Source organism: Prionailurus viverrinus, chromosome B4 (assembly GCF_022837055.1).
Source record: "Prionailurus viverrinus isolate Anna chromosome B4, UM_Priviv_1.0, whole genome shotgun sequence".
NCBI classification, from domain to species: Eukaryota; Metazoa; Chordata; class Mammalia; order Carnivora; family Felidae; genus Prionailurus; species Prionailurus viverrinus.
In genome coordinates this window covers 120,555,943-120,580,728 of record NC_062567.1, presented here as the reverse complement: position 1 = coordinate 120,580,728, position 24,786 = coordinate 120,555,943, and the positions used below count along the sequence as shown (strand labels likewise).

Sequence of the window (24,786 nt, the reverse complement as noted above, 5' to 3'; positions counted from 1 at the left end):
GATAAATTATATGGGCACCCTCTGGAGGATTATTTGTCAATATCTACTAAAGTGGTAAATGCCCATATCCTTCGACGTGGAAATTCTGCTTACAGTATGTTTTCATACAGACATATCCTTCCATGTATATAAAATGTGCACACATGTGCACACATGAAATTATTCATCACAGCATTAGTCGTAATAGCAAAAGATCGGAAACAATAACATTAACAAGTACTGATTAAATTATGACAACCCATACAAAGAAATACAATGGAGCTATTAAAACCGATCGAGGAAGATTTGCATGTAGTATGCAGGTGATCTCAAGATATATAAATTAAAAGTTTGAAGTGGCAAAGTACATAACCGTGGCCGCTATGCTGCCATTTGAAAGGGAGAGGAAGACAGGCGCACAAACAAACATGAATCAGATGTGCTTAAAAATCCCTGAAAGAAACTGATAACACTCGTTGTCTTTGGGGAAGAGAATCAGGTGTCTGAAGGATAGGGAAGTGTGAGAGAATTTTCACTATGTGTGTTATAACTTTTTTCTTTTTGATTCATATGAGTATTTAACTCTTCAAAAATAAATAAATGACATAAAAATTATGTCTAACTTAAAAAATGAATAAAGACTTAGAGATAACCAGTTTCTTAAGCAGTGTGGGATGGCACGTTTGAACAACAAACATTTATTTCTCACAGTTGTGGAGGCCACCAAATCGGAGACTGAGTCGCTTGCAGATCCACCCTTTGGTGAGGGGCCCCCGTCTGGTTGGCAGATGGCCATCTTCTTGTATCCTCAGGCAGAGAGAGAGGAAGAGCAGAGGGAGAGGAAGCAAGTTGTCTCTACTGGGAAGGGCACTAATCCCATTTATAAGGGCTCTGCCCTCATGACCTAATTACTTCCCAAAGTCCTCAAATACCATCACACTGGAGATTATACTTTCAACAGAGAAATTTGGTGGGGTCAGGGGACAAACACTTCAGTCCATCATGACCAGCAAAGGAATTAAAATAGAAAGGAGAACTTTCAAATCAGCAAAGAAAACTTGATCTATTCCTCCAGTGGAAGGCTTAAAAAGAGAAAACGAAACAAATGGAAGTGTGGGAAGTGGAAAATATGAAATAAAATGGCAGAAATATGTACTAGCATAAAAGTTTTTATAACAAAGTAATGGGCTAAACTTACCAGTAAAAAGAAACTATCAGATTAGATTAAAATACAAGTTATACACACACACACACACACATTTGTATCTATGTATAAATGCATGTTCTACAACTTTTTTCTCTGATTTATATATTAATTTATGAAATAGGGATTTTAAAATATAATAGATATATGTACACACACACACACACACACACACCACATATATACCTTCAAGAAATAAAGAATACCCATTCTTTGCTAGTATACCTGAACATTTACACAAATGGACGATATGTGCCTGGTCACAAAGCTTTGATAAATTTCAAAGAGTAAAATCATGAAGACTGGCTTTTTAACTATAATGTAATATAGTTAGAAGTTAAAAAAAAAAGAAAGAAAACCAACAATATCCCAAATACCTTGACTTTAAATAATACACTTTTAATAACTCTTGGGTTATTGAGAAAATTACATTCCAAACTTAGAACTAAACAATGATAAAAACACTAACTGTATCAAATTAATGAGACAGCCAAAATGGTACTAATAGTACTTAAAAAAATATTTCATTTTAAATGTTTTCTTCAGGAAACAAAGAACTTTGAAAACAAATAAGCCAAGGGTTCAACTCAAGAAGTTGGGAGCAGTGCAATAAATAAAGCAAGCTCAAGTAAGGAAATAATAAAAAACTGGGGAGAAACAATTCAATAGAAAACAACACAAACACTAAAGAAGATCAGTCTTATGAATGCTGAGTCTTCACGGACAAACATCTGGCAAGATGGGGAAAGACACAAATAAAATATGGAACTAGAAAGAGAATAAAGACAGACAATATAACTTTTAAAAACAAGGAAAGAATGTTATGAACAGGAATATGTCTGTTTTGTTGAGACCTTGATGGACTGAACTAATTTTGGAAAACTATAGAATGAGAAGAAATAGAAAGCACAACTAGGCCAATAATAGTTAAGTAAATTGAAATATAATCTACTACTTTTCCTGGCCCTTCAAATTTTAGATCCATTGTATTTATAAGAAATATTACTTGGGGCGCCTGGGTGGCACAGTCGGTTAAGCGTCCGACTTCAGCCAGCTCACGATCTCGCGGTCCGTGAGTTCGAGCCCCGCGTCAGGCTCTGGGCTGATGGCTCAGAGCCTGGAGCCTGTTTCCGATTCTGTGTCTCCCTCTCTCTCTGCCCCTCCCCCGTTCATGCTCTGTCTCTCTCTGTCCCCAAAAAAATAAATAAAAAACGTTGAAAAAAAAATTAAAAAAAAAAGAAATATTACCAAATTTTCAAGAAACAAATAATTTGCATCTCCTGTAGTTTTTCCCAAAATTATAAAAACAGGGAAATTTTTTTTTACAACTCCTTGTGTAAGGCTACTGTAATCTTGATTTCAAAATAAAATAATGATGTACAAGTAGTAAAATGGTTTATCTTAGTATGCAAGGAGAGCTTAACATCCAAAAGTTTTGCCAGTATAATTTTCCATGTTAATAGACTAGAAGGAAGCCATCGCGTAATTTTCTCAGTAGATGCAGAAAAGGCGCTTGCTAAGTTCAACACTTCATGATGAAAACAAACAAACCTCAGCACACGAGGGATAGAGAGGATTTCATAAATTTAATGGTGGTTCAGACACCAAAACCCTATAACACACATAATAGGAATGGAGAAACTTTGGCTGCATGTATGTCTGCTATTAATGCTATTGTTTAACACAAGCATCCCCTGATGAAGCCAAATCAGAGCCAAATTCAGAGCCAAATCAATAAAAATCTCAGCTGGAATATGGAAGAATAAATGTGCATAACAGATAAGTACACTTCGGGAAAAATAAGAGAAGAAGGGGGACTTGCCAACTTGATATTAAGATACATTACCAAACCATACTGGGATATTAATAAATGCAGCAGGATAATGACACAAAAGGAGGCATAACAGAATGAACCAATGGAATAAAAATTAAATCTCAGAGACAGACTCAAATATAAATGGCAATTTGGAAAACTGTACATGTGGTACCAAAAGTCAAAGGGGTGTCTCTTATTATGCATCTCTGAGAAGGGGTCATTTCATCTCAGCTGAGAAAGTTCTGACATAAAAAGTCAATGACGAAAAGTCTTTGTCCATGTTGTTGAAAAACTGACTCATGACATGAAGAGAGGAGAGACAGAAAAACAAAAACAAAAACAACTCTGGGTCAGTACTCTATCCCACCCACAAAGAGATACAGATAGATTAAAGACCCAAATGTGAAAGATAAAACCAGTGATGATGAAAGGAGAGAATATTTTGTAACTTGAACAACTTCTTAAACAAGACACTAAGAGTACAAACCACAAAAATTTTAAAAGATCGATCTTTATTACATCAGAATTATTATTTTTTTTTCTCAAGGAAGAACACCAGTTGACGACTGATGGTGATAGATTAGTGACTGAGAAAGGCATATGGCTGACATCTAGACTATACAAGTTATGCCTGCAAGTCAACATGGAAAGACAGGAGTCCTAGTAGAAAAATAGGCAAAGGATATAACGAACTATTGACAGCATGGGAAATCTAAGTGGCATAAATGTCTAAAGAGATATTCAAACTCAGTTGTCACAAGAGAAATGCAAAATAAAAACAGCAAAGGCATACTTTTTTCAAACTGATCAGATTGACAAAGAATCAGACATTTAGAAGATGCCAGGTACTGGGGATGCTCAGCAACAGGAACTATTTGGCCCTTTTGGTAGGGGTGTGGGCTAGTACAAGCCTTTCTAATGGGCAATCTGGCAGTAGTCTGTGCAGTTAAGAATGCATGTTCCCTAGGATTTAGGATCCCACCCCTCCATCCAAGACAAATTCTCACACAGGTCTCTAAGGGGACAAGGAGTAAGGTGTTTCTTGCAGAATTGTTTGGGGTGGGACAGCCGAGGTGTCCATCACTGGGGAATGGAGAAATCAAATATGGTGGAGTAGTCCACACCAGTTAGGAAAGCAAAGAACTAGATGCACATTCACAGCATGGTTAGATCCTAAGGATATGGTCAAAGAAAAAGTTAGAAACTGTGAAATCCAGAGTCCATCTATGTTCTATAGTAATACTATACCACAACATCACTCATATCCACAAAAAGCACATACAAGCACCAATATTTCCACACATTCTAAAAATCCAAGGCTAGGGGTGCCTGGCTGGGTGGCTCAGTTGGTTAAGCGTCAGACTTCGGCTCAGGTCATGATCTTGAAGTTTGTGGGTTCGCCCCCCGAACGTCAGGCTCTGTGCTGACAGCTCGGAGCCTGGATCCTGCTTCAGATTCTGTGTCTCCCTCTCTCTCTGCTCCTCCCTCACCCACGCTCTGTCTCTTTCAAAAATAAATAAACATTTAAAAATTTAAAAAAATAAAAATCCAAGGCTAAGTATTAAACACAAGGATGATACCTCCGGGGGAAGGGAGTAGAGGTAGGGAATGAAGATGAAAAAGAAGAATGAATAAATTAAACAAGACAGGACCTTGTAGGTTTTGATTATGTGCCATGAATTCATAGATTATGATTAACTCAACTCTCCGCATATGAGGTTAAATAAAAGAGATTGATAACCTGCAGTGGTTGGGAAATCTTCAACTTCCAAATCGGTGAAGGTCAGCTCTAAGTGTACCATATACACAACTTGTGACACGGTGGGCCTCTCTGTGGCCATTCACAATATCTCAATGGTCTGCACACTGCATTCTTGGATGCTCCTTCTAGACTTGCACCGGGGTCCAAAGCAACTTTTTTTAGGCCTCAGCACCACCCTTGTTATAAGAGCAACACATTATATTCCACACACATTTAACAAGAAGACAGCTTAAAAATCACCCACAAAATTTATATAACAACCATTGGGAGTTTTTATCTTAGTGCATAGAGAAATGTTCTCTTTTTTGCCAGAATAATATTTTTAAAAGAAGGCATTAGTGTTTTTCTCTGAAGTAACTGAAAATTAAGTGTGCTCTAAAACCCAGGTCTGGGGCATTTTTATGTGGGACTAGCTGTCATTGTTTGCTTTTATTTATGGAATGCCTGTTATATGGCAGTTGCCATCACATCCGTTGCTGTCCTTAGGATGCCAACAACATCAATGGATGAAATGATGCTTGTGAGGCAGTCCTGGGGCTGAAGAAAACTCTTCATCTCATGTCTACCATGCTAAAAAAAATATTGACATTAGATAAAGGATAGATTCTCCTGAGGGTGGAAGTCAGGGTTTGCCCTTTCACGTTCAACAACATTGATCTTCCAGTTTACCGTAGGAAATACCAATCAGACACTCAAAGACTCCTTTTGGACCAAAGTCACATTTAATTATGTCTATATTCTTAGCAGCCAGTAGAAAGCCTGGCACATCATAGAGGCTCAAGGAACCCTAAACAACAACCCTTAAAACCCCCATTTTGAAGACGAAGAAACTGAGGCATGGATTTGTCCAAAGCTACATAGCATGGCTAATCAGTGATGGAACCAGGAGTTAGTCCATTTGTTTTGGATCTCAAATAGGAGATTTTTTTTGTTTTGTTTTGTTTTTGGCAGATGTTTGGTCATTCTGTCACAGCATCCTGGGATAGGAGGGGGTGGATCTCTAGCAACCTCTATTATTGGCTTGTTTTCTTTCCTGGGTAAATATTAGGCAGGCCCTCGAGGCCTTGATGCCCCTGATTTTTTCACATCTCTTCTGAACCTCTGACGTGGCTGTGTCCTCGTTATTTTGTTTTCCCGCTGGCAACGAAGGCTTCATCTCAGATTCCTGCTCTGAAAATATGGGAGTGAATGACATCTTCCTGCTCATTTGGAGGAGCCCAGTCTCCAGTACCCATCAGCTCTGTCCTAGCCCGTCTCCTTGTTTTATATTCTTCAGAAGGCTTAGCTCTGCCTAAATTTATTTATTAACGTATTCTCTGTCTCGCTCACAGAAAGGCAGCTTGGCCGGGGAGGCGGGGGGCCTCTGTTTCATTCACTGCTTCACCCTCAGTGCGGAGAATACCTCCCCACACACAGTACAGGTGTTCGATGATTATTTGTGGTCACACACTTTTAAACAGGATCTTCCATTTATTGAGGGTTTAATTCTATGGCGAGAACTGTACTCAGGGCGTAATACGGTACCTCGTTCTCATTCTTACTCATATTCTCACAGCATCCCGGCCAGGTGGCTCTCCCACTCTCCTCTGGGCGCTCCCAGCACTTGCGTGAACAGCTCGAGGGCGTGCGAATGCATTTCTGAAGTCCCAGCACAGAAAGTCTTGCTTTCTGAAGTCCCAGCACAGAAAGATGGTTGGCTTAATGGTTAATAGAAAGGACCCCGCCCCCCACCAATGTAAATCGAAATTAAGATCCTGGCTGTGCTCCTATGGGGAGAGGGGTTGGGGAAGAAAGGATTATTTCTTACAGGTTTTGTCATCAGGGGATCGCGGGGTTGTTTGCACTGCACAGAACCCGCTTCCTGGAGGTGCCAACCCTGTCTCATCGCCAGCGCGGAGGCGGCCCCGCGCCCCACCGAGGGCGGGCAGCCAAGTCCTGCCTCCCCGCATCCGCCACACCCTCCCCTCTGGGCGGTCGGGCCAGGTGACCCAGAGCCCACTACGTCAGGACAACGCCCACCTGGGGCTTCACTGTGGCCGGTAAGTGGCAGGGGACCTCCTTGCAATCTCTCCTCTCCTCCTAACGCCAGGTTAAAAACCTCAGCAGCAGCACTTGCTGTTTGCGAAACCGCCTGCCACCGACGCCCCGGAGTTAGACGCCTCACTCGCGCGGGGAGCCAGCATGTCGGCTGTGGTCCTGGAAAACCGAGGTTTTGGCAGGAAACTCTCTGACGGACAGGTGAGCCGGGGCTGGCCTCAGGGAGGGAGGGACGTCTGGTCCCCGGTAGGAAAGGGTCTGAGGAATGTTGTTCCTTCCTACTCCCTTAAGCTCACCGAGAAGTCTGAATTTATTTGAAGAATGATGGAAATGTCCAGGAAGGCAACAGATAACACGTGTCCTCAATGACCGCTCCCTAGGGAAGGACATCTGTCCTGTGTGGCTTTCAGGGAAGGAGCACTGCTTTAGGAGATGGGGATCTGGCTTCCAGAGCTGCCCCCAAGTAGCTGTGTGTCTTTTGACAAGTCACTGGCCCTCTCTGTTGCCTGCTTTCTCTTTCCTACAGTGAAGGGGCTGGTTCTCAATGATCCGGTATGGGAGGTGGGATTCTTCTAGATCTGCTCTCCTGTGATGTTTATGTAGCGCTCTCAGCCAGCTTTCAAAATGGCAATGTTGTAAGACATTGTATTCTTTTTTTCACCTTTGGGAGAAAAGGAGGCATGAAGAAGTCTTGGACTTACTCAGACTTACTCAGGGGAAGGAGAAAAATTAAACAGAGAGGGAAATGAACAGGACTTAGCCTTGGACTTGGAATGTGAGAGAACCCTAAACGTGACTTGGGGATAATACTCAGGGTGCATTCTGTTCTTCGGGACCCGTTGCCTTTCTCTTGAGGTGCAAAATGGCAGCATACATTCTTGAATTGACTTATCACACTTGCAGACTCTGGGGTTCAGATGTAAAGCCCAGCCCTGGGAGATAACATGAGCTTACAGACAGCTGTCATTTACAAGATCAGTGAGACCCGTCTAGGGAACAGAAGCTGGAGGGGAGAGGATAGTTGATGTTTTAGCCTAACTAGAGAGACCACAGAACTTTGGACTGACTTTTTTTTTTTTCTTTCTTTTTTCGAGTCCTGTGAGAAAGACTTCCTTTGAAAAGGTAGCACTTGGGAAACAGTTTGTGTTGAGGAGGGACAGTGAGGTTGTCAGATGGATCACAGAATAGATTCTGGCCTGGTCATCATTCAGTCCTGGTGTTTCTGGCAGTGGGGCGCCTACAACCATGGGAGGAAGTTAGGGGCTATGATCTGGTTAGGGAGCCATGGGGGCTTAAAGCTTTCTTCATAGAACACTTAGAAGATTGAGAACCACAGATGATCACTCTTGATGACTGGGGGGTAAAAAATGAGAGTTTACAGCATGTCTTACCTTTGCATGGAAAGCAGGGTATTTAACTTTGCAAAGCTGCAGGTTTATTCATTTGAAAAATTAGGATAAAAATACCCATGTCCTAGGGTTAGGATGAGCATGAAATGAAATAGTGTCTGTAAAGCTTTTAGCACAGTTCCTGGAACACTGTGTCTAGCCAGAACTGACTTACTTGTTCACCAAACTGGGTATGGAACATTGGCAAGAGATACAGGCACTGAGTCAAGCACAGTGGTTGGTATAGCTACACCATGGAAGGATGCTAGACAGGCAGTGAGCGGACATGGGCTCTTGTCTTTGGTTTACCGAAGCTGTGTATCGGGGAAGTCATCTAACTGGGGCAAAGAGGCTCAGTTTGGTATTTGTAAAACTGAGGGCGGGGGAGTTGGACTGGAATAGTCTTAAGCATTCCTTCCAGCTCTGAAAGTCTGCAAGAAAGACCTACTTTATGCCCTCTCGAAGCTCCCGACCCAGATGAACAGCACGTGCTGGACGTAATGCTGACATAAGGCTGGAGAGCATGTGATGTGTCAAGTGCTGTACCCACACCACAGGCACAACAACCCTGCAAGAGATGTTCGGCTCATTCATTCACCCAGTAGGCCTATTGTGCACCTACTCTGTGCCAGGCGCAGTGGAATTTCTGCGCTAGTGAAACTTACATTCTAGTGGAGGACAAAAGTAATACAAAACTAATCAAATGAACAAATAATTTCGTGTAGGGGAAAGAGCTGTGAAGAAAAATAGAACAGGGCAGTGGAATACAGGATAAGAGGAACTCAGAAATCATAGCTCTGAATGGTGAAGCCAGTGTTCAAATGTAGATCACACTTCAACACCCTGGGCGCTCGCTGCCACACTTCCTCCTGTAGAAACACGCTGGAATATGGGGTGTAGTGTGTCCATGGCAGGATGTCTGCATCTTTTTTTCTGGTTGCCTTACACTGTGCATGTGTATACATATAATCACACTTGCAAATACAGGCCTCCTACCATGACACTAAGATTGAAGGTGCCCTTAGAATACCTTGCTAAAGAGTATTCTTGTTCGCAATTTTGAAAAATGCTCTTTTCCAAGGATAACAGAATGCATTTGTTAGATACAACCATAGGGAATATATTTCTGCTGTCAAACGTATTGCCCAATGATCAAAACTCTTTCCATCCTGGGCGCGAGTAAAGTTCATTTTCCCTGCACTATTTCTTCCTATCTGGTGTCTGAGCTACTTTTCTCTACCTTTGCCCATCCCAGGTCTACATGTGTTTCTAAGCCAACTCATACGCTTTTGGGAAACAAATAAGGCATGGATGATGAGCCAATACAAATATATTCTGGAAGAGACTTGCCCAAGGTCCCATGCTGGATCCACATAGTGATGTTGGAATCAGAATCTACCCAAGGCCACCTTATTTCACAAACTCCCTTGAGCTTCTTTTCATTTAAAGTCCCTCAAGTTTTGCAAAGGGGAGCTATATGTTGTCTCCCTCGGGTCTGTCACTGGGAGGCAGAATACGGATTTTGGAACTGTTGGACTGATGTTCAAATCCAGGCTCTGCCACCATTGGCGGGCTGTCCTTGGACAATCCACTTAAGCTGGCAGAGTCTGTGTCCTCCTTTGCAAAATAACATCACCCACCTCATGGCGCTATTGTGAAGACCAGATGAGCTACAACTTGTAGACTCTTATAACAGTACTAGCCGCTGCCAATGATGATGCTTATTAACTATAAAAATCACCAAGTATGGCTCCTGGCACATAGTGGGGATTCATTCAATGCCACATCCTATTATTAATATTAATAACAATAAAGAGTAGTACCTTTCCATATGGCAAATGTGAATTTGCAGACATATTTGGGAAAAGTCACAATTTAAAAACTTGGGCTGTGTATTTATCAGTGGTTTCAAAATCTTCCACGGTGAAGAATCATCTGGGACCTTTTGAACATGCAGATTCTAAGATCCTACCCCACATACTCAGATGTGATGGGCTAGGGCAGGGCCCAGGAATCTGCATTTGAACAAAGACTCCCCAGGTAATTTTGGAATGGAGAAAAAAGGAACACTCATTGACAATCTGATCTAGAAAGTGAACCGGGGGAAAGAAGAAAGTGAAGGGGGCAGGTGTGGATTAGTATGGGCTGTCAGGAATGATATTGGATAACTGGTCTGCAAGACACAGAGGCCTTAATGTGGACATAATGCACATAGCAGAAGGAATTGTACAGAATGATACTTAGGAGCCTGGGTTTTTGACCTGCTACCTACCCCCTGTGTGACTTTAGAGGAGTCACACCTTTCTCTCTGTGGCCCATAGTTTCCCCATCTGCAAAATAAGGGGGTGGAACTAGATCAACTCTAAAGACAGGGCCAGCTCTGCCAGTCAAGTCCCACATGGACATCAGAAGCCAAATGGAATGCATAGGTCAAGGAGGGATTATTCACTTCAGCTGGGGAGGACAGAGGTCTTCTGACAGAAGTGAGACCCAAGAGGGCTTTAGAGGCAGACTTAGATATTTGTGTTTTTTTTAAATTTTTTTTAATGTTTATTTATTTTTGAGACAGAGGGAGACAGAGCATGAACGGGGGAGGGTCAGAGAGAGAGGGAGACACAGAATCGGAAGCAGGCTCCAGGCTCTGAGCCATCAGCCCAGAGCCCGACGCGGGGCTCGAACTCACGGACCGCGAGATCGTGACCTGAGCCGAAGTCGGACGCTTAACCGACTGAGCCACCCAGGCGCCCCCAGACTTAGATATTTGAAAGGGGAGCGCGGAGGCTGGGGCAGGGCATCTGTTCTAATGAGCTGAAAAGGCAAGAAGAAAGATGATTTGCTAGAGAGGCAGTTCCTGTGGGCAGCCTCGGGAGATAAGGTACCAAGGAACTCTTGAATATCAGAAAGAGGTATTTTCTCCTGCTGGCCTTGGGAGCCTTTGGGGAATTCTGAGTAGAAGGACACAAGCAAAATTCTGTTAGAACCAGACTGATACAGATCACTAAGGCTGGATCACAGCGGTGGCAGTAGGAACAAAAGAAGGACCTGACCCCAAGGGTCACTTCTAGAGGTCAGGTGGGACTTGGACATGTACAGGAGCGGGAAGGTGGTGGTGACAGAGTTTTGAGCCCAGGTGCCTTCAGGTCTGAGTTGTCCCAGTTATGGGTGGCACCTGTTGAGGTATATCTGGAATGTGTTATTTTCTTGGAGACCAACAGAAGAGAATGTTGCCAAGTGAACCAGAAATGGAAATCTTTTGTCATTTCAAAGAAATCAGAAAAGACTAAGGACTCAGTGTTCTCTGGGAGGAAGAAGATGTATATCAGACACTCCTCTGCATGTCTGTGGCAGGGTTTAAAATTTTTTTTTTTTTTCAACGTTTATTTATTTTTGGGACAGAGAGAGACAGAGCATCAGTAGGGGAGGGGCAGAGAGAGAGGGAGACACAGAATCCGAAACAGGCTCCAGGCTCCGAGCCATCAGCCCAGAGCCTGACGCGGGGCTCGAACTCCCAGACCGCGAGATCGTGACCTGGCTGAAGTCGGACGCTTAACCGACTACGCCACCCAGGCGCCCCTGTGGCAGGGTTTAAAAGAGGGAGAAGCAGGATAGAGTCTTACAAGAAGCCGTGATTTATGGATGAATGCTGGGCTCAAATGGCGTGGGGTCTCACCCTGGCTCCATTGCTGACTGTATATCTCTGAGACTTCATTTTGTCATCAGTAAAAGCAGACGCCTGCTGGATAATAAAGCTGCCTCCTAATTGTATCAAAATTAAATGAGATAATCCAAATCAAGTGCCTATTATAATGCCTGGGACATTACAGGCTCTTAATAAATGGTAGATTAACTCTACTGGAATTTTTTAAAAAGACAAAACAAATGTTTTTTAAGAAAGATAATATCACGGTCTATATAGGGATATATAACGGTTCAGTCTTCCAGTTCATTTGAAGCCCTCTCTAATTACACCTGCTGATAATTTAGAGCCTGGGTTATTGACCTGCTACCCAACACCTGTGTGGCTTTAGAGGCATTACACCTTTCTCTCTCTGGCCCACAGTTTCCCCATCTGCAAAATAAGGGGGTGGTTGCCCCACCTCTGTGAGGTTCTGGGAAAATCTGAAATTTCTGAATGAAAAGAATATTCATGCAATATTCATGCAAGGGTTATTATGCCATCACTGGTAGAGTCTGCCCAACACAGCCTTCTCATTAAGATGATGTAACATCCATCCCACTAATTTCATTAACTTGCTTATAAGAGAGTAATTGTTCTGCATGGTTTTTTCTTCCTAATTTGGGGTACGTGCTATTTATTTGTCGGCACACATGGAGCTTTGTATATTATTATTGCAAAACTTTATAATTTTTAAAGGTTTCAGCTAACCCTGAGATGCCAACCCTAATCCCACATTAGTTTGCTGACATGTGCATGTAGAAAGTTCTAGATCCTTGACAAGCTTTGCTATATAGTTTAGGACATCCCTTTTCTGGTAGATTATTTGTGTTTCTTTCATGCATTTTGTGACTTTTTCAGTAATTGGATATCATAGATCCCAGCATACAGGACAATGCTTTCCTGAGCATAATGCTTCCCTGGGGTCTTTGCCAAGGCTAAAGAGTCATTCTTGTGTATTTACAATATTTCCATCATTAAAAAAATTTTATTGTCATTTATTTTATTTTAGAGAGAGAGTGTGTGAGAACAGAGGAGAGGGGCAGAGGGAGGGAGAGAGAGAGAGAGAGAGAGAGAATCCCAAGCAGGCTCTGTGTTCAGCACAGAGCCTGACATGGGGCTTAATCCCACGACCCTGGGATCATGACCTGAGTTGAAATCAAGAGTTGGACGCTCAACCAACTGATCCATCCAGGTGCCCCGTATTTCCATCATTTTTATATGTAAACTGTTTTATCTTTTTTTTTTCATCATGTGAATATTGCTTTGACAGGGTTTATTATTAGCATGATTTTCCAGATAAGGAAACTAAAAAGGCCAAGCTATTGCCCAAAGTGTTTCAGCTGATAACTGGAAGACAGAGGGCTCCAACCGAGGTCTTTGGTCTCAACCACCCATTTTTAGTACTTTTCACACCGTATTTTTCAGTGTTTTTCTGGACTCTTTTTGAATTGTATTATACTACCTCTAAGGATTTTTGTGTTATGTGTCTATTAAGCCAAATATTGAGCTCCTGAAGGATGGGAATTGTTTTATTCATTTTTGTATCTCAGAGCCCTAGTAGTGCCTGGCACTTGGTAGATGCTCATTAAAAGGTACTGGGTCTATAGGGTGACTGGTGATATCAGTGAATAATGAGAGTTTTCTAAAAGTGAATCCTGACCTAGGAGCATCATTGTAAATATCACTCCCCTTGACTTACATATTTTCTACCAGAAATCATATACTTACTGTGTAGAATATATGTAACTCATTGCATTCCAAGCCTTAACTAGAAGAGAGGGTTTATGCCGGCCTCTTGCTTGCAGATTTCATAGGAAAACATTTTAACCAGGAGCACTTCATCTTGTAGGAAACAAGCTATATTGAAGACAATTCCAGTCAAGATGGTGCCATATCACTGATCTTCTCGCTCAAGGAAGAAGTTGGTGCCCTGGCCAAGGTCTTGCGCTTGTTTGAGGTAAGTATTCATTTCCGCCTTGGATAATGCATAGCAGGCTTCTGTGTTATTTCCTAGTTGGATGCAGTGAAAAGAACATGGGATCTGGAATTGGAAGACTTGCTTTTCAGCTCAGGCGCTCACATTAACCAACTATGAGACCTTAGTGAAGTCTTTCATTCTCCCTGGGCTTCAGTTTCTCCATTCATAGTCAGAATCGTTCAGAATCACTGGTTGCACACACAGGAAGCTGGCCCTGATTTCAGACTTCTTTTATCGAGCTTTCCTTGAATTAATTACTATCTTCTCAGTGTTCCCAAAGCACTTTACTTTTAACTGCAACACTTATTTGTCTGGTTATGCATGCACATTTTCTGTCTGGGCCTGTTTCTTCAGGCAGGGAACCTTGGCTCAGCCATCTTATATCCTCTACAGACCAGTGTTAAATATATTAAATGTTCAGTTAAGAGTGAAATTAAATTTAAATACAAGCAAAGTCAATTAGGCTTTATTTTTTTCTTAATTTTTTTTTGCCCTGGATTTTAAGAAGGAATATTTTTGAACCAATTAACTTTTACACCAGGTAAATTTTATTCTTTAATAAAATTATATCTGGTGACTGGATATATAAGTAAATGGGGTACAGACACATGTCCATGCAGAAGATTTCAAATAATCTAAATAGATATTCTGTACTTACAGAAGAAGAGTATATGCACTCTTTAAATGTGAGTGGCCCAGTGTGACTTTCTTCCAAACCAGATGGGATGGAAAGGGTGTGGGAAGCCCAACAAACAGTAGCTCAGCCAGGTAATCAAGGTCAATACCAGCAATGATGAGTCATGTGGATCGTATGAACCTTTGATACGACATGATGAAAATGACACTTTACCTCTGCGGTCTTCTTCCCCTAAAACCATAACCCAGTCTAGCTATGAGAAAAACATCCACAACTCAGTTAAAGGACATCATACAAAATACCTGACCCATACTTCTCAAAACTGTCAAGGTCATCAAAAATAAGAAGTGTCTGAGGAATTGTCACAATCAAGGGGAGCTTAGAGGAATGTAACATCTAAATGTAATGTGGTGTCTGGAATGAGATCCTACTACAGAAAAAAGGACATTAGATACAAACTAAAAAAATTCAAATACATTATGGTCTTTAGTTTATGAAAAGGCATAAGTGTTGGGCGCCCGGGTGGCTCAGTCGGTTGAACGACCAACTTCGGCTCAGGTCATGATCTCGTGGTTTGTGAGTTCGAGCCCTGCATTGGGCTCTGTGCTGACAGCTCGGAGCCTGGAGGCTGCTTCGGATTCTGTGTCTCCCTCTCTCTCTGCCCCTCCCCCATTCATGCTCTGTCTCTCTCTCTCAGAAATAAATAAATGAAAAAAAAATTTTTTTAAAAAGAAAATACATAAGTGTTAATGCATTAACTCTGACATATTCCACACTAACACGAGATGCTAATAATAGGGGGGTCTGGGTACAGAGTGTGTGGAAATTTTTCATACTATCCTTTCAATTTTTCTATAAATCTAAAATCTACCTAAAAAGTAGGGTCTATTTTTAAAAATACTGAACTTGGCTATCCAAAGGAGGCAGGGGTGGGTTGGGGAGGGGAAGGTCTGCCTGAGTGAGAGCAAGAAATGAGAACAGAGAAGAGATACTGAGTACTTTCTGAATGACAAACTGTTCACGAGAAAGAATGTATCTGTAAAATGCTCCTATGCAACATTTTAGCCTTTGTATTATATAGTTAATCAGCATTTTCCCCTTGAGAGGTCAGGCCTTAATCAGTTAATAAATTAAATAATAGCAAATTAACAGGATGTTTTCAACCTAATTAATAAACCACAAGTAACTAAATTACCAGGACTAGATAAAATACACCCAAAGGGTCTGTGTGTGTGTGTGTGTGTGTGTGTGTGTGTGTGTATGTGTGTGTACTCTGGGTGAACTTTTTAAAGCATTATCCCAAATCTCAACTTCCATGGTCAGTAAGTGGTATTATTCTACACATTCACAGAGGAGGAAACAGAGGTCTCTCTATCAGTGATTGGTGAAGGGTTTTTTGTTGCTGTTATTGTTAGTGTGTGTTGATTTTTTTTCCCAAATATATTTCAGAAGCTGCTCTAGGCATTGTATAGGCCAGCATGCCTTCTACCCTTCTTAACAGCCTGGCAAAATGCACAGTTAAGTTACAATCATTCAAAGTGTTGAGGGAAGATAGAAAGTCAAATTCTAGTGTCCGTGGAACCACAGTATGTGACAAACCAGACACGGAGCGTGCAGGATTTGGGTCCCATTCAATTTGGTGGAGGAGGTATTACTCCATTTTATGCATGGAGGAGCTGAGGTTCTGAGAGGCTAATTTGTTCAAGATCACGCAGCTAACGTGTAGTGATGATGGGAGACGGGATCCCGGTTTTCAAAGCCATGAGCTTTCCCTAGAGCCCCACACCTCTGCCAAATAAATACAGCTGTCCCTGCCATCTGAATACCTCTGGAGGGTTTTTTTTAATGCAGATATCCTGGCGCCATCTATGGGGACAGGGATGCTTTCTTATTCTTTGGGGAAAGGGATCTGTCACCAAGTATTCTTTTTTTTTTTTTAATGTTTCTTATTTATTTTTGAAAGACAGTGAGAAAGCTCAAGCGGGGGAGGGGCAGAGAGAGGGGCCGGGGACAGAAGATCTGAAGCAGGCTCTGTGCTCATAGCAGAGAGCCCTATGTGGGGCTGCAACTCATGAACCTCGAGATCATGACCTGACAGGAAGTCGGACGTTAACTGACTGAGTCACCCAGGCGCCCCACCAAGTATTCTTTCTTTCTTTCAAATTGAACCATGTATCAAAGTGCAAAAAAAAAAAACAAAAAAAAAACAAAACCAAATAAATAAATAACTATCCATATTGCCCTCATCTGTGTCAACCACTGTTAAAATTTTGCCAAGTTCATTTTCATTTTTTCATGTTTGATTATGGTTTCAAAAATTACAAATTAACATACTGTTTCTTAAAAAAAGAAATACAATGCTAAAGATACTGCTGTAGTCCTTTCTGATTTCTCCTCAATCCCGTCACACTGCAAACTTCCTGGCCAAGGCAGCATGAAAATGAGTTTAGTATACTTCTTCCCATATTACAGTCCTTTAAAAAATGATATTGATACTAACAGCTACTCCCCTGTGCACACGGTTTTGCAGCCTGTTTGGGCCAGGTGAGTAGAGCCGTCAAAAGCATGGACTCTGGAGAGACAGAGCTGTGACTTTGGGAAAGTTGCTTGACATGTCTGTGCTTTGGTTCCTCATAATAATGATAGTATCTGCTTCAAATAGTAGATCCGAGTATCAAACAACTTAATGCATGTAAAACCCTCAGAGTAGATAACACATTAAGTGTCCAAGAAGAATTGCTACATATATTTTTTCTGAATGCGTATATTTTTCTGAATTGCTACATATATTTTTTCTGTTTTCGAGATTTATATAAATTAAGTTAAAAACTTCTGAAGAGTTGTTCTTAAAATGCATGGACCATATTTTATTTATCCAGACCCCGATTTTTTACATCTATGGTGTTTCCTATTTTCTGAAGTCACAGACAATTCTGCAGTACTTTGTTCTCTTTTTTTTGTATGCAATGTGCAAATATTTCTCGAGGGTAGGTAGCAAGAATTTTGATTGCTGGTCCTAGGTCATGGACATTTTTAGTTTTAAAAGAAACTACTAAGTCGTTCTGCAAATGTTCTTTAACAATTTATGCTCCCATTAGTTCACTGTGGGAATACTTATACTTCTAAAGTTATTCACGTATTATTGCTTTTTAATCACGGACAATATAATGGGTGGGATGTGGTGATTTATTTTTTAATTGTTTTTTTAATGTTTATTTATTTTTGAGAGAGAGAGAGACACACACACAGAGTGCGAGTGGGGGAGGGGCAGAGAGGGAGACACAGAATCTGAAGCAGGCTCTAGGCTCTGAGCTGTCAGCACAGAGCCTGATGTGGGGCTCCAACTCACGAACGAACCGTGAGATCATGACCTGAGCCAAAGTCGGGACGCTTAACTGACTGAGCCACCCAGGCACCCGGGATGTGGTAATTTATTGTTTAAATTTTCATTTCTCTGATTATGAATGAAATGATGGGGTGTCTTCATATTACATGGCATTGGGTTTTATTCTTTTGTAAATTGTGACATGTCAATTCAGGCTTGAATCTTTTTCTGCTACAAATTTATCTTTTTCTTACCAATTTCTTGACATTTTATATAATCTGAATACCATTCTGTTTGTGACAAATATTGTCTCCCTGTCTCTTTATGTTACTTGGGTTTATCATATTATTTGTCATACTGAACTTTCAAATTCTACTGTGATAAATATTTTCAGTCATTTCCTTTATGAGTTTTGGATTTGTTTGTTTGTCTGTTTGTTCTTGAGTTTTCCTTAAATTCCACTGGTGACTCTGATGCCCAATCAGGAATGAGAACCACTGCTCTAAGCTGTTGCCGGGGAAGGAGTTCTTGCTGTCACCAGGGACTGTACCCCCTACTTTCCATGACATAAATCATATTTAGCACTCAGAATATTTTAATATTTTCCATAAATTAAATAACTTAGTGGAGGTGAGTGATACCATACTCATCATAGAGACAAGGAAACTAAAGTTCAGGGGGCTCAATAGCCCGTCTCAGGTGAACACATAATGTGGTAGAACCTCTGAAATTGACTAGGATTCTAAAATGCCAGGCTTATCATTTTTATCAGAGTACAATCAGTTGTTTATGAGAAAGCAGAACAACTTAGCCTTTATCTTGCATGTGTTCTTTTCAAGACAACGGTCTTTGAACTGGGAACGCTGGAATAAAGTATTGAAAACCAAGAGAAACATGGCTGGGCTTTAGTATTTCAGGATCTGGGTCCATGGTGAGGTCACTTTATCCTATCATCCATCTGACACTTACAAATAGGTGGATTAGGGAACTTTCCGGGGCCAAGACTTTATGAGGATTCAAGGGATCACTCATTTGCCTTTAGATGAGATCCTATCTTTGGTTCTAAATAGCATACTAGCTACATGTTGTGATATAAAGGGTATAAGGAGCAGCAGTTTTGTACTGTGCAATTGAGATCCCAGATATCATTGACTTTGGCAGATAATTTAACATATATGCCTGTGTTTATTCATCTATACAGTGGGGCTAATGATCTACCTCCAGGGGGCTATGAGATTTTACACGGTACATAAAATGTGTGATACAAGTTGGGCCTGCAGAAGATGCTCATACAATGTCTTTTCCTTTATCCCTTCCACATGTGATCTATGAACCCTATTAGAAATCTTGGAAAAGATATAATGATGGGGAGGCTGTTAGAAGACTAGAGGGAGTCAGAAGCCTTGATGTTTAATTTTTCTTTCCAAAACAAAGTGAAAAACCTAGAATGAATGACTTAATATAGCCTGTGAGCATTCACAGGCAAATGGCAATGAGTTGGGGCAGGGCCATTAAAGAAAGGCAGAGTCGCTTGGTAGAGCAGAGAGATTGTGGTGGCCAGAGAGTGTTTGTGTATTTATATCTCTCATCATATCTTTGTGAATGAGGCGTACGAGCAAGCATTAGGTGAAAATACAGACAAACCCCCTAAAGTGTGTCATTGACACTGAACTTCTGGACCATGTATAATGAAACTAAAGGTAATAAAAAGAAAAGCCAAGGAAGGAATCTAAACTATACCTTATACAATGTTTCCTAAACAACAGTCTATCAGATTCTACACATTAGTAGGTGTTTTATTAGAAAAGAGTTCTGAGAGGGGCTATGTCTGGAAAATTCTACATTTAGATTTTGGAAATCCGTTGTATGCATAAACATATTAAAGGCTCTGAGAAGCCCTGCAGAGAGGAAATTTATCCAATGTTATGTTGCTTGGTATTTCCCAAATGTATTTGGCCAGGAGGTGTTGTTCAAGAAAGGCCTATTAACGTTTTTGCAGGCATGAGCATTCCATTAAGCTTGTGCTGTTTCAGAGTTATGAGCTCCAGACCATCAGTTGCAACCTAAGTTTGGGGCCCTGAGGAGTAGAACAGGACTGGGTCAAGTGTACTGTTTGCAACCAAACTGAGTTCAACACCCTGTTGCACCACCTGTGAGCTGGATGGCCTTGAAAAAGTTATTTATCCCTTGGTAGCTTTGTTTCCTTATTTTTATTGATCTATTTTTAAACACAAGCTGTTTGTTTTAAGTTTCTTTATGTATTTTGAGAGAGAGAGGGAGGGACAGAGAGAGAGAGAGGGAGAGAGAATCCCAATCAGGCTCCATGCTGACAGCGCACAGCCTGACATAGGGCTTCATCTGACCAACTGAGAGATCATGACCTGAGCCGAAATCAAGAGTTGCACATGTAACCGACTGAGCCACCTAGGTGCCCCTTCTGTATATCCTGTTTCCTTATTTTTCAAATAAAGGAAATACTAAGCCTGTATTAGAGGGTTGCTGTGAGACAGGGATTAACACATGTAAAATATTTGTCACAGTGTCAGACACAGGGTAAGAGCTCTATTAACTGTCATTCTATGCACCACATTTTTAGAGTGCCTAGAACTTCAGGAGCTCTTAAATTCTTGGCAAGATGAAAAGGAGTTAAAGGATTAGAATTGTTTGCCTTGAAGAGGGAAGATGGGGCAATGAAATCTCTTTTTTTCCTCCCAAATATTTGAAGGACCATTAATGGAAGAAAAACCCTGCTTACTTTCCATTACTTCAGAGGTAAAAGGGCAAGGTGTTGCAATTACAAGAAGCATATTTTAAATCAAGTAAAGGCAATATCTCTGTGGTAGAAGAGTGCTAGAAGGCACTAGTTTCGAGCATTACTACTATGAAAACAGGCAGCAAAAGGCAGGGCAGAGTCAAAGCAGACATTATGGTGTAAACAAACCTACTTTCCCTAAATAGAGACAAAGGATACAAATCTTGGGGCGCCTGGGTGGCGCAGTCGGTTAAGCGTCCGACTTCAGCCAGGTCACGATCTTGCGCTCCGTGAGTTCGAGCCCCGCGTCGGGCTCTGGGCTGATGGCTCAGAGCCTGGAGCCTGTTTCCGATTCTGTGTCTCCCTCTCTCTGGCCCTCCCCCGTTCATGCTCTGTCTCTCTCTGTCTCAAAAAAAAAAAAAATAAATAAAAAAATAAAAAAAATAAAAATAAAAATAAACAAATCTCTCCACCTCCCCCAAGACTGGCAGTAGAGGGAGAACATTCCATATGGGAGAATCACCTGTACCCTGTGAATCCTTCACTGCAGTCCCGTCCATGTTTAATGAGCGGGACCATCCTTTGACGCCTTGTAGCAGAGATACATCGGGGACTTTTAACTAAACCTTAATACGTGCTCAGAGTAATAAATGAAAGACAAACAGTCATGGGAGCCTAGACCATCTGACCCCCCCCCCCCCCCCCCCCCCCGCCGCCTGACTCCATATGGTGAAAACTTTCTTAACCCCCGAGCTACCAGGAGCACACACGGACATCCCAGCCCCTCAAACAAGAAGTGAGATCTGCAGAGTGAGCGCAGATTTGTCCCTGCATCGCCAGGCTTCATTCCTTGCCCAAGAGCCTGTTCTTTTCCTCAGATGCTTAGCACCAAAGTCACCGTTCCATTAAGATGTCACCGGGCAGTGGACGTGTGTCCTTGTAAACCTCAGCCAGGGACTACATCAGAATGTAACACAATCAGTTTGGTATTTATCATGAAGATACAGAAGAACTGTGTTTACGTATGTTGTCTGGGTGGTGAGACAGGGAAGCAGATGTTTTAGTAATTGGGGTCCAGCATCTCCTGTCCCCAGTTGTTCTAACTTTCAATTCTTTATGCATTTATTTAAGCATTTTCTGTAGCTCTCTATATTTTTAGCCTCTGTTGGCTCATGTCTGTGCCTTCTTAGAAAAATGGTCTCCTGAGAGTCTTTGCTGCAAGTGGCTTAGTAATGGGCTATAAAATTAGATGCCAGCTCCCTGGGGAAGTTGCAAAGAGGTCTCCCTCCACCAGTCAGCATTCCACTAATCACCTTACCTGAGATCCTCTAGGGAAAAGAACAAGCAAATGCATGGGTATACAGAGTGCTGAAGTTCATGGGTATGCTCAATTATCATCATTTAGTTGATGGAGACACAGAGGTTCTGACTAAGCAAGCTGCCCAAGGCTAGACGCTTAGAGCCAAAAGTGCCTCAGAGTTCACCCTCTGTTTTCACAGTAGCCTGGGCTTTTGGAAACAAATGGAAAGGGCCAGTCAGTGTTTGTCACGTTCACGTCCTATGCTCTGCCTCTGCCCAGCTGACCCATGTCTTTTCCCCATCGGATATTCAGTGAGCTCATCCTCCCTCATTTACGTGTTCAATTAATATTTTTTGAGTACCTACCATTGTCAGACCCTATATGGGTGCTGGAGAGCCTGGGGTGAGTCAGATAGTCATTCTCTGACCCTACAATAATTAGAGAAGCTCGGGGCTCCGTGAGACAGAGTCAGCCAGGGAAGGCTTCTTGCAGATGGAATGTTCAAGCGGAAGCTTGAAAGCGGTGACCGGGAGAGAGGAAAGGGGAAGTTCATTCTAGAACAAAGAAACAAATGACTTGACGTGAGTGAACAAACAAGTGGTCAGGTCACAGAATCCTGAAATCCTTTCTATCTCGCCACCTCAGCATGCCTGGGGACAGAGGCTGGGTTGCAGAGGGGACATCTAAGCAGATATTCAATGTTTACTACTCTGAAGTTTGGACTTTAAGGTCGCGCCTGTGACCCCTGGGGCCTGGTGAGCGGGGCAGGATCTAGAATGACCCACGAGGGTTATTAAGGGTTGCCTTAACCCCTCTGGGCTTAGGTCCGGAGCAGTCGTGAGCAGTACAGCGTTTGCTGGAACATCGCTTCTTTCATCAAAATAAGAAGAGCTTTGAGTTTCACCGGAAGAAAAAAAGTTCTTAGAGCCAGGATGACTTTCAGAATTTTCTTTAAAGCCCCTAGTACAGATAATGATGTAAAGAACACCCATGTAACTCCTTGCTTAAGAAATGAAACCTTGCAAAGGGATCACTTCTATAGTTCGTTACTAGAGAAGTTTCTCTGAATGTGTAGAAATGAAACATGGCATAAATGACTGAAGCCCCTGGGGACCCTTCCCCGTGAACTTCCTCTTCATGTGTAGCTATTAATCTGAATTCGATGTTCCTCCCCCTTACCTTTTTATGCTTGTATAGAGCCACCCATTAATGATCTACGGCATAGTTTTGCAGACTTTGACTCTTCATAAAATTGGAATCATATTACAGCTCTATTTTTGCAGTTTTCTTTCCCGATGACAGAGAGGCGAGCATTGTTTTTGAGGTTTGTCCGTGATGTCCTGGCTCATTCATTTCCCCCTCTGTATGTTCACTGGGTGACTATACCTTACCTCTCCTGTTGGTGGGATATTTAGGTCGTGATCGTTGTTTACCCCTAGGAATGGTGCCGCACTAAACTTTTTGTGCAGCCAGATGACTGTATTGACTAGAAGAGCCTCTAATTGAAAATCAGTGCTGTTTTTAGCTGTTAACAGTTTAGAGTTGGACGTGTTGGAGAATTAGCAACACAGAGCTTACGTTTTGAACTTTTATTATGAAGTTCGAGCTCCCATGGTGAAAATTTGAAGCGTGCCATGACCCCCTGATGGCACGTGCGTTTGGATTGCTCTCCAGTAGCTTGGGCTGAAACAGGACACAGGGGCTTTTAGATCTTATGACTCTGGTGGCAAGAAAAGGGGTACAAAGAGGAACACACGGACAAAAAGGCTCTTTTCTCCAAAGCCTCGAAAAGAGCCTGGATTGAGCTGCTTCCTCAGTTATCCCCAGACTGGGGTCTTCCCTGAGTTGAATGCAACCCCAGTAAGTGGAGGGGAGGGTGGAGAAGAAATAATCTGACAAAGAGGGGGAAGGCTGAGGAAGAAAAGGTCCAGAGATCACAACAGAGACACTTCCAGAGGAGGCAAGAGTGTGTCCCAAAAGATGGTCTCCAGGGTGTGAATCCTGCTTGAACCGGTCCGAGAACCCTCTTCCAGAGCACAGCGGGGAACAATCGGGAGCTCGCTCCAGGATTTAACTGTGCTGCCCGTACTTTCCTGAATGTTTTTGGTTTCCTGTTCACCCCAGTGGGTTTAATTTCTAGATTCTTGGTCAACCACGGCCGTTCCTGGACCCCTCACAAGAGGAGATCAGTAAAATATATAAGCAGCCTCGCCCGCGTCTCCATGAGACCTCTTCTCTAATCTTTTAACTGTCGTTTCTTACCCCAAATAGTGTAGCGGCCTCCAGACTGCTTCTGCCTTTGCCTCATATGGTCTATTCTTAAAACAGCTGCCAGAGTGGCTCCTTTTGAAACGTGAGTCAAAGACCGTATCTTCTCTGCCTGATTACCTTCCATAGCTTCTTAATATCACTCTGTGTGAAAAGCTCAGTTCAGGTAATGGCCGATAGGTCACGCTCGGTTACTGCTCTGCCTCAGTCCTGTTGCCCGACCTCTTGCTCATTCTGCTCCAGTCATGCCAGCCTGCTTGGGGTTCCTCAGTCATGTTGTACACTGTCTTGCCCCAGGACCCTTGCACTTGCTGTTCCCTCATGGCTTGCTCTCTCATTGACTTCAGGTCTGTGCTTAAATGTCACTTGTTTATTTTTTGAGAACTTCCTGACCACACCGTTTCAAATAGCACCTTCATGGCACCCCTGGGATATCCAATCCCTCTTTCAGGCTCTGTTTTTCTCCATTCCATCTGAAGACTGTAAATTCTACTTATTTTTCATAGTTACTGTTTGTCTCCTGCTTTGAGAATATAAGCTCCAGAAAGGCAGGGATTTTTCCCTCTGTGTTCACTGTTGTATCCCAGCACCTGGAACAGCGTTTGGCACATGGAAGGTGCTTCATTAAATGAGTTCTTGAAAACTCCTGTCTGTTTACTTG

General features: G+C 42.2%; 1 protein-coding gene across 1 annotated transcript in view; it reads left to right on the top strand.

The window, feature by feature from the left end:
* The first annotated feature begins 6,942 nt into the window (after positions 1 to 6,942).
* The window catches only part of PAH (phenylalanine hydroxylase), a 71,768-nt gene continuing 53,924 nt past the window's right edge, over positions 6,943 to 24,786 (top strand). The window contains exons 1-2 of the mRNA XM_047867073.1: positions 6,943 to 6,999; positions 13,715 to 13,822. Of these exons, the coding sequence (XP_047723029.1) occupies positions 6,943 to 6,999; positions 13,715 to 13,822 (165 nt within the window). The remainder of the gene's footprint in view (positions 7,000 to 13,714; positions 13,823 to 24,786) is intronic.